The sequence below is a fragment of the Astatotilapia calliptera genome, chromosome 23 (genome assembly GCF_900246225.1).
Source record: "Astatotilapia calliptera chromosome 23, fAstCal1.2, whole genome shotgun sequence".
Lineage (NCBI taxonomy): Eukaryota > Metazoa > Chordata > Actinopteri > Cichliformes > Cichlidae > Astatotilapia > Astatotilapia calliptera.
The window spans coordinates 20122809-20137963 of NC_039323.1; the positions used below are offsets into that span (position 1 = coordinate 20122809).

At 45.6% G+C, this 15155-nt stretch overlaps 1 protein-coding gene across 9 annotated transcripts in view; it reads right to left on the bottom strand.

Moving 5' to 3' along the window:
* The window catches only part of agap1 (ArfGAP with GTPase domain, ankyrin repeat and PH domain 1), a 179805-nt gene that overhangs the window by 122220 nt on the left and 42430 nt on the right, over nucleotides 1-15155 (bottom strand). For 3 of the 9 annotated variants that reach the window (XM_026158516.1, XM_026158515.1, XM_026158514.1), the window contains exon 1: nucleotides 7752-9757. The exons of 3 other annotated variants lie outside the window; for them this stretch is intronic. In XM_026158516.1, coding sequence (XP_026014301.1) covers nucleotides 7752-8892 — 1141 coding nt within the window. In that variant the 5' untranslated portion in view covers nucleotides 8893-9757. Of the gene's footprint in view, nucleotides 1-7751; nucleotides 9760-15155 lie in introns of those variants that run through there. 3 more of the 9 variants (XM_026158518.1, XM_026158517.1, XM_026158519.1) reach the window with 2 other exon arrangements.

Consider the following 15155-nt stretch of genomic DNA (forward strand, 5'->3'; position numbering starts at 1 on the left):
TAAATTAATTATTTAAAAAGCAACTTTACACAGTGAGAGTGAGCTGTGAGGCGGAGCTGCGTCATCGGTGAGCCGATCAACGGTGAAATAAAGTCCTAATCGATGAACAGAGTCCATTAATAGACTCAATATCAATAAGCAGTGCTCGTCAGACTCACTGTCACCGGCTTAACACAAACACACACTGACCCAAATATCAGCCTTTTAATCAGTCCAACACAACCATCCCCCATCACACACACACACACACACACACACACACACACACACACACACACACACACACACAGTGCTGGTTGGCTGGCAGCACGCCGGCCGCTCTCATCCTCATCTCAAATCAAATAAAGCCGCCGTCATACCGCCGGCTACAAACTGCTGCACACACACTCTGAAACACACTCATGGTCAGGAGTTCATTTAATCAGAGCAACGATGCTGCGTCTGTGCATTTAGGCCCCAAAACAGAAACAAACACGTCTGAGAGGCTGTAAAAGGCTCCGAGTGTTCTTTCATTAACAAAAGCTGCTCATTAATTAAGGGGAGTAGCAGTTTGATCTTACACACTACAGTAGCTTCAGTTTACCTGAATAATCTTTACATAAGGACTGGAAAGACGTAACTCGAGCCTATTAACACACCACATGTTTGTCTAGCAGTCGAGGATTACAGCAGGTATTAAATGGCTGAAGTGCATCAGTATTCTCATTGTAATGAAATGCTCTCTACAGTGAGACAGCTCTTTAACTGAAGCGCTGTCAGAGCAAACATAATACCTTCACCCCCATCAGCCAGACTACAGGCGGAGGCTGCAGAATAAAGACAGAAGTGTGGGCGGGAAGGAACTTCACCTGGAAACAAGCAGCCTTAAACTGCGCTCCAGCCTTCATCTAACGCTCACTCTGACACACTTTGACACGTTCTTACACTCAGATTTTTCCCACTGCCTCCTCACGTCCTCCTCCTTCACCTCTATCTCCTCAAAAAAAAAAAAGCATAAGGTTACATTTCCCCCCAAAATATCCTCTTGATGGGACTGCAAATAGGTTATGATGAAAGCGCTGCCTTTTCCGAACCTTCACAGAGACACTTTTACAGCCCGGACCTCAGAAAGGACACCAGGATGTAGGCATTGGTCTCTGGTGAGAGTTATTGTGTTTTGAACACGCACATCAGCCACCCTGACCTGCTCCTACCAACTCTGAGTAGTTTTTCATTCATTTAAAAAGGTGTGGAAGGGTTCGCCATTGGTGACTAAACTCAAGTAATCTAGGCCAAGGTCACGCCGTTTGGATGTACAGGAATGCAGACTCTAGGAGACGCAGTCATGATCTTGTTCATGTTTTCATCATCAGTGACTACATATATGTCCACAAAATATTTAGACTCATAATGTGTTTAGAGAAAATGCGTCTTAACTGTTCCTATACTCCTGACACATTCGGGATCACTACAGGTTTTCGCTTAGGCAGCAGTTGTCCTTTCTTTAGGCGCCTTCCCAGCTTTGACAGAAGTCCAGCTGGGATAACCACATTTACTCAGGGCCTTCTTGATGTAATCTTCTGCTTCCCTGACCGCTCTGTCTGTGGGGATGGTGTTCGCACTATGTTGTAGCGTCCTGATGACACCCAGTTTGTGCTTCAGTGGATGATGAGAGTCAAACCTTAAATCTGTATGCATTGGCTTACAGTACACATGAACTTTTAGATGTTCCCATTACTGATGGAAATCTCACAGTCTAAGGTTTTTGCTTAGGCAGCACTTGTCCTTCTCTCCTGGATCTGTCACAAAAATGAAAAGCCAAAGGATGAAACACACAAATAACCATCAGCAATCATCCACAGCAACAATCAGTGAAATCCACGTGTAGGAGTCACTCTGTACAGAGGCCAAAACACTCTGCCAAAAAAGCCACGTTTCCATCTTTATGTGTGAATCTGCTTCCCTCTCGACATCCACTTGTCTGTCTACAAAATGACTCATCTTTAGGCTTTTCTTATTTTTAGCTACTGAAAACTACACACAATCAGGCAACAATCAGATACAGACACTAAACTTTAAACTGACGTGAGGATTCAGACTGCAGAATAAAAATCTGTTTGCTTATTAATGTTTGACAAGAATCCTTTCAGAAACCACAACAACATTTTTGGGTGTGTTCTGACAGGAAGATAGAAGACTAATGAAAATGAACCCAAACGGTTTTATTTACTTTCTTCATTTTAGTGCCAAGACTAAAAAAATGTCCCAATTTAACTCAAGACAAAAAGCATTGGAGGGAGAGGTGAAGTAAAGAACTGGTCTGAGTCACAGACCAGTCTGTAAACTGATTCCAGGTTTATTAGCATCTTTAGCTCATCAGTTCGGCTGCTCTGCTCCCTTTGTTCTCTAAAGAACGGAGGAGGAGGTGTTTGTTTCAGCGTGGTTACATCAGGCGTTACCGCCGTCCCGGATGCATCTCAACTTTGGCTCGCTCTGCTGCTGATGCTGCGTATCAGAGGGGTGATTCAGAGCATAACAGCGAGCGTCCTCGGATGGATTTGAGCCTTATGTAAGAGCTGTAAGCTGCAGGGAGGGGAAGGGTGGGACTCCAACCGGCACGCCAACGTCACTGGGCCAGTCGTGGACTACAGGACACAAACAAGCTAAGCTCAGTCAGCCAGTAACTGATATGAAGAAGCCTGAGGAGTGTGCAGTCTAACACAAAATGATCATCTATTAAAATACAAGAGAGCCAAAATATTAGGAACACACCAAGCACCACGACCTTTGGATTTTGGTCCATTTGAAAACCATTACTGATCTTTTATTAACCACTTAGACTCTAGACGTTTATTATATTGACCATTAAAGTGACGAAGGCCACATTAAATTTAGTAAGAAATAAATCGAGATTTTATAAAGACTGCAGTGTGACCGGGCCCAGGACCATTTGAGGCTTTATATGCTTAAGTTAGGGATGCAAAGCTCCAACTTTTTCCATCTCTAACACCTCAGCTTTTGGTATCTGCTGATCCCATGCCGATAATAAGTTAATAGGTCATATTGCTCAGTGAGGAAAAGACCAGGCTGATATTGATCCAGGCAAACGTGGTGAACATCAGCAGGACCTTCAGGTCACGTCTGGTTTAAACTAACACAATCAATGACAAATCAGCTGTCAGCTCTGTGATCAATGGTTTTCATTGCACACAGGTGGACCGTGCTGCTTCACGGCTCTGTTCACAGAGGCCACAAAGCCTCGCCACATGGGCCAACTTGGCTCTGAAGAGGAAGTGAGGAGGAGGACAAGCAGGACCCCTGAACAACCTCCAGCACTGAGGCGACACAGCAGCCAGCTAATACGCTGCCAGCGAGGAGGGAGCGGCAGAAGGCCAAGGCGTCGCTGCTCTAACACTGAAGGTTAGCAGTGAAAACAGTGTTACAACATCGACGCGTCTCCGAGCTCTTTAATGAGCGAACAGCTCCGTCACATGCTTATGCAGTTATTTAAAAACACTGCAGAGAAAAGAGGGAAGAGCTTGTCTCTGCAGCTGTGAAACACAGAGAGTCCTGTCTGTTAAATGCAGTTTTCCTCACAGACTCTGGTGCGAGTGCTGTTAAAAATAAAGAAGGCTGATGGTTTCCAGGCCGCGGCCTGAAGTCACACTCGGGTCCGGTTATTTTAACACACCACACTCCGCCGGCCTGACCCGCCTGCAGTAATGATACAGCCAGAGTCCCCGCCGGAGACCCAGAACCAGGACAGCATCTGGCCCACTTCTGCTTCCTCGGCTCTGCAGAACAAACTCAAATTAAACCTGCTCTGTGTAGCTGTATCATGGACTATAATGCTCTTTACTGGACCTAAGTGAGAAGAAACTGAGCCAGCTTTAAAGACTGAATGGCCTGCGAACTGACCTCAGCATGGACAAATGGAGTAAATGGAGCTTTCAGGATCAAATCTAACATCTTCTTTCTGTCTGGAGTTCACTAAACTCATCAAGGAGAGGAACACAAGGAAGGAAGCAAGGAAAGAAAATAAAGCAAGGACACAATAAATAGAAGAAAGGAAAGAGGAGCAGATGAAGGAAATTAGGCAGTGAGAAAGAAACAAGCAGACCAGAGGATGGAGAAAAAAAGGACCTGAAAAAAAGTTGAGGAAAGAAATTAAAAGAAAAAAGGAAAAACTGGGCAAACGAAGAAAGAAAGCTAGGTGGGAAAAGGAGTCAAGCAAAGACAAATGGAGGGATAAAGGAATGAAAAACATAAGGCAAAAAGAGAAGGAAATAAGGACCCAATGAAGGGAAGATTGATAAAAAGGAAACAAGAAATAAGAGTTAAGGAAAGGAAGAAAAAAGAAAAAGATTCAAGGAGGAGTTAAGGAAACAAGAAGGAATTAAATTAGGAGCACACAAGACTAGCATGCAAGGACAGAAGGAAACAAGGAAGGATGGAAAGGTGAAGGAATGAAGAAAGAAAAGAAGGATGAAATGAAGGGATGAAGGAGGAGAAAATTTAGCAAGGAAAAAAGGAAACAAGAAAAGAAAACGAGGTAAGGAAAAGTAAGAAAGGAGAAGAAGTGGAGTTACAGAAAGAGAAGAAATGTAGAACAAACGAGGCAAAGTTAGGATAGCGAACAGGTGACACTTTAAGGAAGGAAACAGAAAATGATGTCAAATAAAGAGAAGGAGACGAGCAAGGAAAAAAATAAAAATAAAAGGAGAAATGAGGAGAAGGAAGTAAGGAAGGAGAAGAGTCATCTCTCCATCATCCCTCCATCTCTGCTCCCTGCTGCAGCATTTCCTCTAATAGGATTTTCTCCCTATTATACCCATTGTAGTGAGTGTGTGTGTGTGTGTGTGTGTGTGTGTGTGTGTGTGTGTGTGTGTGTGTGTGTGTGTGTGTGTGTGAGGTTTATGTATGGAGGCAAAGCAGAGAGGAGGATCAAAGCTATAACTGAGAAACAGCTCGACTCATCTGGAGGAGCTTCAGCTGCTGAAGAATCACGAGTGTGTGTGTGTGTGTGTGTGTGTGTGTGTGTGTGTGTGTGTGTGTGTGTGTGTGTGTGTGTGTGTGTGTGTGTGTGTGTGTGTGTGTGTGTGTTGGGAAGATAAAGAAAAAAGCAGATAAATTGATGCAAACGTAGACGCAGTAATTGGCATCCAAGACTGAGTGTGTGCATTTTTACAGCCCATATTACTTCTGCATGGCTGCGGATGTAGGTCAAACACACACACATACGCACGCACACACACACACATTCCCCTACATTTACTCCCAACAGACACACACACCAGTCGAGTCCATTAAGACAGCGAGGTCAGGGGCCGTCTTTATCAGACAACAATCCCTGGCCTCGGACAGAAAAAAAAAAAAAGTTCCCCTCTGTACACTGATGAGTAGGTGCTCTGAAATCACCCAATCAGGACGCAGCAGCAGGATGAGGTAAGCGCATACAGGTGTTGAGTCAAATGACAAGAAAAAACTGATCGACTAGAGAGATTAGAGTGGCACGTCAGAGCAAGACGAGGAAGCTGTCGCTCACAGCGTCCAAACACATTATTTCCTAACTATTAAACACTAATTACAGTTATTATTCTTATTAAAATGATTACTACGGAGAACATGGAATCTTAAAAAAAGGTAACATGAGCTTGTGAAGTCGACATTTCACCACATTTCATACCTCAAACAGACCGAAACATGGACTAAAAGAGCGCAGAGCCCAACAACATTTTCTAAATCATTTACAGCACTTCTGGTTATTATGATTAGTGTGGAGCTAATGAAGCCAAACACCCAACGAGAAGCATGTATGTCGATGCTAGAAGCTCATTTAGACCTAAGAGTCTAGCCAAATTACACACACACACACACACACACACACACACACACACACAGAAAAATATTTAGTATACACATCCAGAAATGCATATACTATTATATATTGTACATATATTTATTAGTTTCAGATGTAGCCATTCTTGTATTTTGCTTGTTTACATTATTGTATTTTGCACAACTCTGTTGCTTGTGAAGCTTGCACACAAGAATTTCACTCACATGTGCTGTACCAATGTACCTGCACATGTGATGTGACAATAAAAGTGATTTGATTTGATTTGAAATTAAACAACACAGATTATTTTCTTTAAATGCGCCGTTCCTGGTTATTATTATTCTTAGTATCATCATCATCCAGCCACTCCCTGAGGCTGCTTCTGCTGGGGGTTTCTTCCTGTTAAAAGGGAGTTTTTTCCTTCCTACAGTTGCCAAAGCACTTACTCACAAGTGGTTATGTGATTGTTGGAGTTTTCTCCGTTATTATTGAATGGTCTTTACCTACAATATAAAGCGCCTTGAGGCAACTGTTGTTGTGATTTGGTGTTATATAAATAAAATTAATTTGTTAATATTACTGTGTAGCACGGCATGCTAAACAACCAATATGAGCACCAAAGCGCGGCGGTGTTTCTGATAGGAACACTGAGCCCTTTTTTTTTTAAACTTCAAAACTGACAGAACGCTGGCCTGAAAGCCGCGTGCAGCATGTTAAACACAAGCCGTAAGAGTGTGTGCGCTCTGCGGTGAGGAGCCGTTGTTAAAATGCGCCGCAGCATTTTAAACGCGATGCTTTGTGCCTTCAAACTAGGAGTTAAAAGCCTGGCTTGCCTTCGTCTTGCGGAGGCGTAAACCTTTGAACGCGCTGCCAGAAGAGAGAATCGAGTCATTCAAAAACCAAAAGAAACAGAAGTTGAACGTTGAACTTCAAAATAAAGGCCTCCCTGCTGAGGTTTTCTTGGTCAGTGTGAACATGAAAGAGAAAAAGTAACAAAGTAAGAAATCAGGCTGACAGATATTTTCTTGATTAATCTGCAAAATGTGAGGGAACAATGAGAAAAGCAGCATTTAATTGTTCTGCTGCCTTTAGTTATTTTAATTTGAAAGGTTTTCCCACACTGCTGAAGGTGTGAACAGCCACACTTCAGCCTCCAGTTTCAGGACTTCTCTCAGGACAAACAGGTCGTCTGCAGAAACAACAGCTTACCTGCCAGACGTCGTCATCTAGCAGCTCGCTGGGTTGGGGGGGTTAACGCCTCAGGAATCTCAAACATGTGAAGCCATGCCCTGCACCACCACAACCATCCACCCACCCCCACCTCCTCTGTGTGATCAGACTCTAAACCTGTTAGTCCACCTCTGAGAGACCTGCAGAACCCAACGCCTGTGGAAAGGTCACAGAGACCCTAAGAACAGGACAAAACAGAGCTCCTTCAGAATAAAAGCCTCTAAACAAACCTTGCATCAGCCGAGACAGCTACAAATGATTTCTGCTTTATGTGTTTGTTTCTGTGTTTAGTCTTTGTGGTCCTGCACGGACTCATTTATGGAGCCTTTAAGGTTCCTCTGCAGAGGACAGAGGCTGATGGAGAAAACATCCAGCTGTGAGAACAACAACTAATGCACTTCCTCTCATCTGTCATGTTTTCCACTCGTCCCCTCTCCATGGAAAGAGGATGCTGCAGATAAAAGTCAAACTGCTCCCTGTTCCTACTTCCTGTCTGACATTTTTAACCCTTCATTGGCTTCTGTCTCACCATGCTTTGGATGGAGGTGATGGCGCTCTGCCTCGTGTTGAATTTGCTGAGCTCCGAGTAATGAAAGACAAACAGCAGCAGAGTCTCAACCAAACACCACCCTGCTGTTTAAAACAAACACACACTTCACACTCAAACATCCACACACTCAAACCCTTGTGGTCACGTGTTTACCGTCAGCGCTGCCTCCGTTCATGCTCTCCGTGCTGGACTGCGACAGCGCCGTCCTACGGCTGCGGCGCAGCGACCTGTTGGTGCTAGGGCTCCCCACCGGCGTGGACGTGGAAGCACCGTCCCTCCTGGAGAAGATCCCGCTGAAGAAGCGAACCAGGCGCCGCTCGCTGGAGCGTCCCCCACCTCCCCGCAGCAGGAAGCCTCCACCTGCTGCCCCGGCAGCGTCCTTCTCTTCCGCCAGCCGGAGCAGGTCGCTGTTGTCCAGTGTGCGGTTCTTGCTGCCTTGCGCCCTCTCCCAGCGGCTCAGCTCGGACATGGAGTCTGTCTTGTTGAGGACGGCGCCGACCTCCAGTGTCCTGCTCTTCTCTCTGGTGGGGTCGAGGAGGCGGGCTGTGGGGAGCGGCGCAGCCGGCTCGTCATTCTTTGCGGCGTCCTGGCCAATGCAGCCGGAGCTGCTGTGGTGTTTGTCTTTGGAGAGCGCCCGCAGGCGAAGCAGCTCACCACCGCTCCAGTGCCTGAAGCTGAAGCTGCGGCGCAGCAGACCGGGTGGGCGCTTCAGAGGAGGTGGAGTCTCCGGGGGGCCTTCTGTGGACGGCGCCCCGTTACTTTTAGAGTGGGCCAGCTTCCCGACGCTGCTCACGGGCTCCGAGCTCTGCTCCTCCACGCTCTTCGCCTTCAGGAGCTTCTTCTTCTTCTCGCCAACACCACCGTTCTCCACCAGCGCCTGTGGTGCTTCCTCCACCTCCCGCTCGCCGCCGTCCTCCTGCCCGGGCTCCGCCAGCGGACTGGTGGCCTTGGCGCCCCGCTGCAGCAGCTGCTTCCGGCAGATCTTCAGCCTGCCGAGCTCCAGCTGGCCCGTGCTGAACGTCCTAAAGTTCCGCATGTAGCCGTGGGAAGAGGAGAAATCCTCCGACTCGTCCTCCACCTCCTTCAGCTGCTCCAGCAGACCTCCCCGCTGCACCTCTGCCGACCCCTCACGCCTGAAGGCGCCCACCTTTGGGTTCTCTGCCCGCCGGGGCACCGAGTCCTCATCCTCTAAGCTCTCCCTCTTCACCAGCGTGAGTGAGATCCGGTACACAGTCTTTCTCTGAGGAGCTCCTCTCTCCATCCTCTCAGAGCTGCTACTGTCCAGCAGGTACATCGCCTCCTTCAAAGCTCATGTGAGAAACTGTGAACTGCTCCTTTAATTTAAAATATTCGGATTCAAAGAGAAACTGTGAACTGCTCCTTTAGTTTTATCCTCTGAGCACTAACCTCTGCAGGCTGCTGATGGGTCTGCGGGTAAATCCAGTAAACTAACATGCATTAACTCCATAAACCAGCTCCAAACCCAGGCTTTCCTCTTCATCCAGATGTGTAAACAGCGGTTTGGAACGCAGGAGACACTCGGGGTTCATCCCAGCGGGATTCACGACACACAGGCGCGTCCTCCGCGGCTCCCACGGGGCTCGCAGCTGAGCTCCTCCCGGTGTCTTAGGCGTCCTGCCCGGTCAGAGGAGGTCCTCACTCCGCGCTGAGTCCCGGCTCCAGCTCCGGTGTATTTACAAACCAAGCCGGGCGGGGAGACGCTGTTCGAGTCCCGGACCGTCTCCCATTGTGTGCGCACATCCCCCGCAGCGCCGCGCAGCAGCCAGCCGGGCCTCTCGCTCCTCAAACCCGCTTCACTTGTGCTCCAAATGCCGCTGAATTTCCAGCTGAAGATCCGGACCTCCGCTCACACTTTAACCCGCCGACAGTAAACACCGGACCGGACAGCCACCGCACCGTCCTCCGCTGCACTCTGAGCGATCTCCGCTCCACACACACAGACACACACTGAACACCGGCCAGCGGCAGCAGCAAAGGATGATGGGGAAACACGGTGCGGAGACCTCACAGGAGCCGGAGTGTTAAACCACGTGTTTATTATTTACTCTTACAGCAGAGCCTGGGCTATTTTAGAAGCTCTGTTAGCGGCACCAACACTGAGAAGGACACTTTTCTCCTCACTATGGCTAAAATATATGGAGGCCTGAAGCTGCCAAAATAAAAACAAACCAAAAAATTGAATTAAATTAAATTCCAATTTAAAGAAAAACTAAGTGCAAACAGTTTATTTATTCACTCATTCAAACACATTTAAGGAGGACTGAAAATCCCAAATTAGAAAGAAAGAATGAAGTAATAAAATATATATATGCAACAGCTTATTCATAAAAAATATACTAATTGACATTTTAGGTGTTAATTCACTTATTCACTATTTTACTTTTGTGTTTATTTTATTGGTTTGTCCATTGAAGCTTGTTTATCTCTATTTTTGTAATACAATTCTTTTGTCCTGCAATATGAAAAACAAACAGGATGGCATTAAGATTTTCTTATGGAGGACCAAAAGTACTAAAATAAAAAAAAATAAATGTGTTAATGAATATATAAATAACAAATATAAATGCAACAACAACAAAAAATTAAAAAACATTCATGGCTATTAATTAATTTATCAAATTTCACATAAATGAATGCTTCCGATTTGGTTTGTTCCTGTATGCGTTTCATTTTAAATAATACCTGCATTTATTTACCTTCCTGTTTAAATTTAGATTTTCTTCCCTTTTTTCTTTTATTTACATAACCTTTTGAAGTACAGCCCCCTTTTTGCAACAATGAATAATGAATTAGAATACGCACACGCACACATATACATACATATACATATACACATATATACTTGCAATTATTTTGTTTTTTAATTATCTATTATCTATTATTTATTATTATTTTGATAATTTTTTTCCCTTTTCTGGCAGTTTCAGTCTTCCAACTTTGGACACTGAAGCATGGATTTTATATTCTGGAGCAGGTTTCTCCCTTCAGCAGGCTGGAAACTTTCCTAAAATAAATGCGGAGGACCTGATGACCCTAAGCTGTGGCTTTACTTCCTGCTCTGATCTACATGTAAGTCAGCTGGGCAGTAGCGGGGTCACGCGAGAGCAAACTCCAGCTCTGGTTTTACCGTCTGCACCGCCTCCTCTAAAGCAGGGGTGGAGCCTCCTCTTTCTCCTCTCTGTCTGTCAAGCTCTTTGAAGCCTCCCGGGCAGCCATGGAGGCAAAAGCTGCACCCACAGGGGCACAAAATCAAATTTGAGGTGGAAGAAGCAGCAGAAAGAGGAGCTGAGGAGCTTCTGATGGTGGAATACACACAAACATTTAAGTGATGTTTAACTGAACCTGAGTGTGCACTGATTTAATCCCAAACAGTAAGCAAGAAACATAAAAATAAAGACGCAGAAACTGAAAAGTCTGAAAGAGGTCTCCATCTCCAGAGGAACCACTAGATTCCAACATAGATCTGAGTTTCTCCCTCCTGTTTTACAGTCCCTGAAACACCGGGCTCATGCTGATGATCGCAGTAATAACACACTAAGGAGTTCCGCCTTAGTGAAGTTGAGGAAGTGATTCTGCCTTTAGGCTGGATATCTCCCAACCTATGAAGTTATGAGGACACGAAAAAGATGGAAAAGTGGCTTCCTTAGATCTGCACACTGGAACAATATGAAGCTGCGGGCTTCTGGGCTGTTAAAGAGCAGATTGAAAGAATAAATCCACCTTAAAAACATTGTTTAGCTTCAGGTACCTCACAGCAAAGATTACACATATGCTGTGTTTAGGGGGGTCCTCTTGTGTTTAGACCCAGTGTCACTATGAGCATGTGCAGCTTCATCACCGCTCCAACTTTGAAATATTTAAGGTGGAAGTGAGAAGTGGGTCTGCGGTTGCTGTTTGTCACGTGACCTGCGCCTCTTTGATCAGTTTCTAAATTAAAGCGAAATCCTGAGTGGAAACTTGTTCTCTCAGCGCTTTCTTTCATCACGACTTCTCATCTCTGAAGTGCCTCCCTTCATCTCCGAGGAGGAGGAGTGCGGGGGAGGATTAACTCACCCTCCTCTTCCTCACCGTCAGGCCTCGGCCTCTGACGCCGGGTGGATGATTAGTGGGATTAATCGAGATTAGACGAGCAGCTGAGGGCAACTTTCTCCTTCCACTTTTCGATTGGGAAGCACATAAAGGTAGTTAATGTGCTCCCCCCCCCCAACGAGACACCGAACATCAAACGCACCTCCACCTGACGACAGAAGTACGGAGAGGGTCGCTGCCGCTCAAGCACAGGTGGAAACAGCTGGACGGAGATGGGTAAAGGCTGCCGTTGTCACACGAAGCTGGAAACATTGTGCATCAAGGTGAGGAGGGGGATGGTGGAAGCAAACTCCATGCCGAGATGGCAAATTACACGCCAACGCACGCTGCCCCTCCGTGACATCAAACACACCTCGCAGCCTTTCATCCCGCAGCAGCCTCGGACTCAGACGTGAGATAACTCGAGTGATGTCACAGCCACCAATGCAGCTCCTGACTCCGGCGGCGGAGTCTGTCACGGCAGGTGGAGACATGAAAACCGTCCTCTGCATGTTTGTCAGCGAGTCCTCGTGTTTCTGAAGGTTTGGTTCTCAAACCGGAAAAAAAAAACAGCGACTTGTCCTGAGGGACAGTCTGTGTCCTGGAGTCTGTGTACAGCTCAGCTCAACACCTGCAATCAATTTATTCGTCCAATCGGGCAACCATGAGGTCAGACCTTGGTCTGGACATGAGAGCTTCAGTTCATGGAAACAAAACGTCACGTTTTTTGGGTCCATGAGCACAAATGTGTAAGTAGTGTATTTCAACAGTAAGTATATTAGTGTAGTAATCTGTTGTGGTGAAGATGGAGCTGAATCTGTCGACTTATTGGTCGATCTACAGTCCTTCCCTCACCCATCAGGTCGAGGATACAAGCAGCAGAATTGAGCTTCTCCATTTAGACTGATGCTCCACAACCTTAATCCACATATTCAGATATTTTGTGCGCAGAATAGAACGTCTTTGGAGGGGTCCTCATGGCAACCAATCTTTAAAAGACATGGCAACCGATGCATTTTAACCCAAACCTAACTCACCGGTTTTTCTTCCATAATATATAATTTTCTAACCCTAGAACACTAACGTGAGTTTCTAAGACTTTAATGAGGAAGAAAATCAAGTCCAGAAACTAATGCAGCTTTCAAATTAATAGGTTTTAAAGGCTTTAGGTTGCTGGCTCACTAACTGGTACAAACACAGTGAGGCGCTCTCCCTGTGAGGGCGCCCTCCCTCTTAAAAGGTAAAATCTGCAGCAGAAAGCAAACAAAGACTGAAATTATTGGGGGGGGGGAGAGTGTCTTTTTCTACCCTCTGCAGGTAAAAGAGTGCTCAAGGGCACTTTGATGGTGGGTGCTTTTGGTCAGGAAAATGACAAGGTCTCGTCAAAGTCAGCGCTGTGTTAATTCCAATCGATCAGCTCGATCAGAAACAGATCAGAGCTGTCTGCGGTAAGAGGCTGCTTTATCTCGACGTCCTCCAAAATGAGCTGTTAGCTTTTTGTGTGTGTGTGAGGATTTGTTTTCTCTTTCCTCTCGTTAATCATCTCGTGACCTCCCAGATTTATCTGGTGACCCCGTGTGGGGTCCTGACCTCTGACAGATACCAGTGAGAGGGATTTATAGCCGGCGCACTTTGAGGAAGGTTATTTCTCATTTTCCTGTGAGTTTAAGCTTCCTGGTGCAGGCTGTTTGCAGTAAAGTTGGAATCTAAGTGTCCGCAGAGGTCTGCAGAGCTTTAACCTGTCCTTTAAGCTTTAATCTGGCTCTCTGGGGACCCCGCCGCCGCCACTGCCCTTATCGGGCCCTGCAGCACCCAACCCCGGCAAGAGCGTGGACAAACACCGCCACATCAGAGAGGGTCACTGCGGCGAGGTTTATAGAAGGAGACACAAAGCAGCTGGATATTTGAAATGGTGATCTGCGAGCACAGCGGGATTAACCGGGGGTCAACTGCAGCCGGCAGGTGGAGACTGAAAACCGATGGAGGAAAAGATGGAGACATGGCTGTTAAATGGGATTACCAAGAAGTGTCTGGAAACAGCTCTGCTGCTGCATTTAAGGCAAAGGAAAAGCCTTAAAATAACATTTGAAGCCTTGAATGAATAGAAATCACCTCTTCAGAAACACGTTACTGCTCCTAAGACACTATACACGCGTCTTTTTCCTCGGTTTTCAACAGATCTTAAATTCACATCTTCCTTATGGTTTGGGAGCAACATTGGGGAAACAAGCCTCTTTCTTCTTTTTCTTTTTCTTTTTCTTTTTTTGTCTCTTTCTTCAAGGCAAATTTCACTTTATCTTCTTTATTTTAGTGGCTTAGAAACAGGATGACAGCTATAGGTTATCTTTAATATAGACTCAACACATGTTTAGTTTTCTCTGAGGCCTTTGGAGATACAGTGAGTGCCGATGTAACCCGTCCAACCTCGCTCTCTAAAAAGGGATTTTGAGCAACTGCCCTCATGATTATTGGGATTATTGGGAAAATACTCCTCACTGATATCCTGCAACTATTTACAGTTTAATAAAGGCCAAAGCTAAACCCTGCCGGAGTCCTTTCAAGATATATTAGTTTTAGATTTACTTACATTTAGATGTTTCAATTCTAAATGCATGCAGACGCCCTTTAACAGAGACGATTAAGCAACACTGAAAAGGTTTGAATTAATCTTTCTGTGGATCATATTTCCAGCTCTTGATCCTGAAATGACATAAACACCCACACATGCAAAATCAGGCCATTTATTTTATGGGTTTTACATAAACACACTAGAGTCTAGTGTGAAGAAGTCTTAATAATATACTTTATAACTAATAGCAGTCATTTGAATCTACTATGAATAGACTCTGATCTGTTTACAGGCCAGTCACTTCAGTCACTTTGGGTCTCAGCGAGCATTACACGAGTACAGATGCATAAATCTATATAAAGTTATAAAACAAGGCTCATTTTAAAGCACTGATACTGATCAATACATCAGGAACAGGCGAGCTCAGAGGTAAACTAAGAGAGAGAGAGGTGGTGTGTATCTGCTGACTGACCATCCCAGCATCCATCTGCTGTGTCGGCACGCTCTGGCTGCCTCACATGAAATATGTATGCAGCTCTGCAGACACTGCCAAAGCGTGTCTGACATGCCGCACCACCACGAGGGAGAAACACACACCTCTGTATCTGGAGTCGAGTCTGCCGTTTCTGGGATTAACTGCTCGGCCCTTAAAACGTGTTAAAATGACCAAAACAGCCGGAGACGTTTACTCGATACGCAACGCTAGACAGATCTCATCAAACTGCAAATATATGTTGAACTGTGGTGGAGGATTTCAGCTTGACGAATTATTTTAAACTGTCAGAGAAGAGCCGATGAAGCAGAGGCGGCGTATAAAAACGGTTTACCGTGAATAAAAATCAATAACATAGCTGTTTAAATTAAACCTGCATTCAATCAGTTTTAATATTTCCATCATT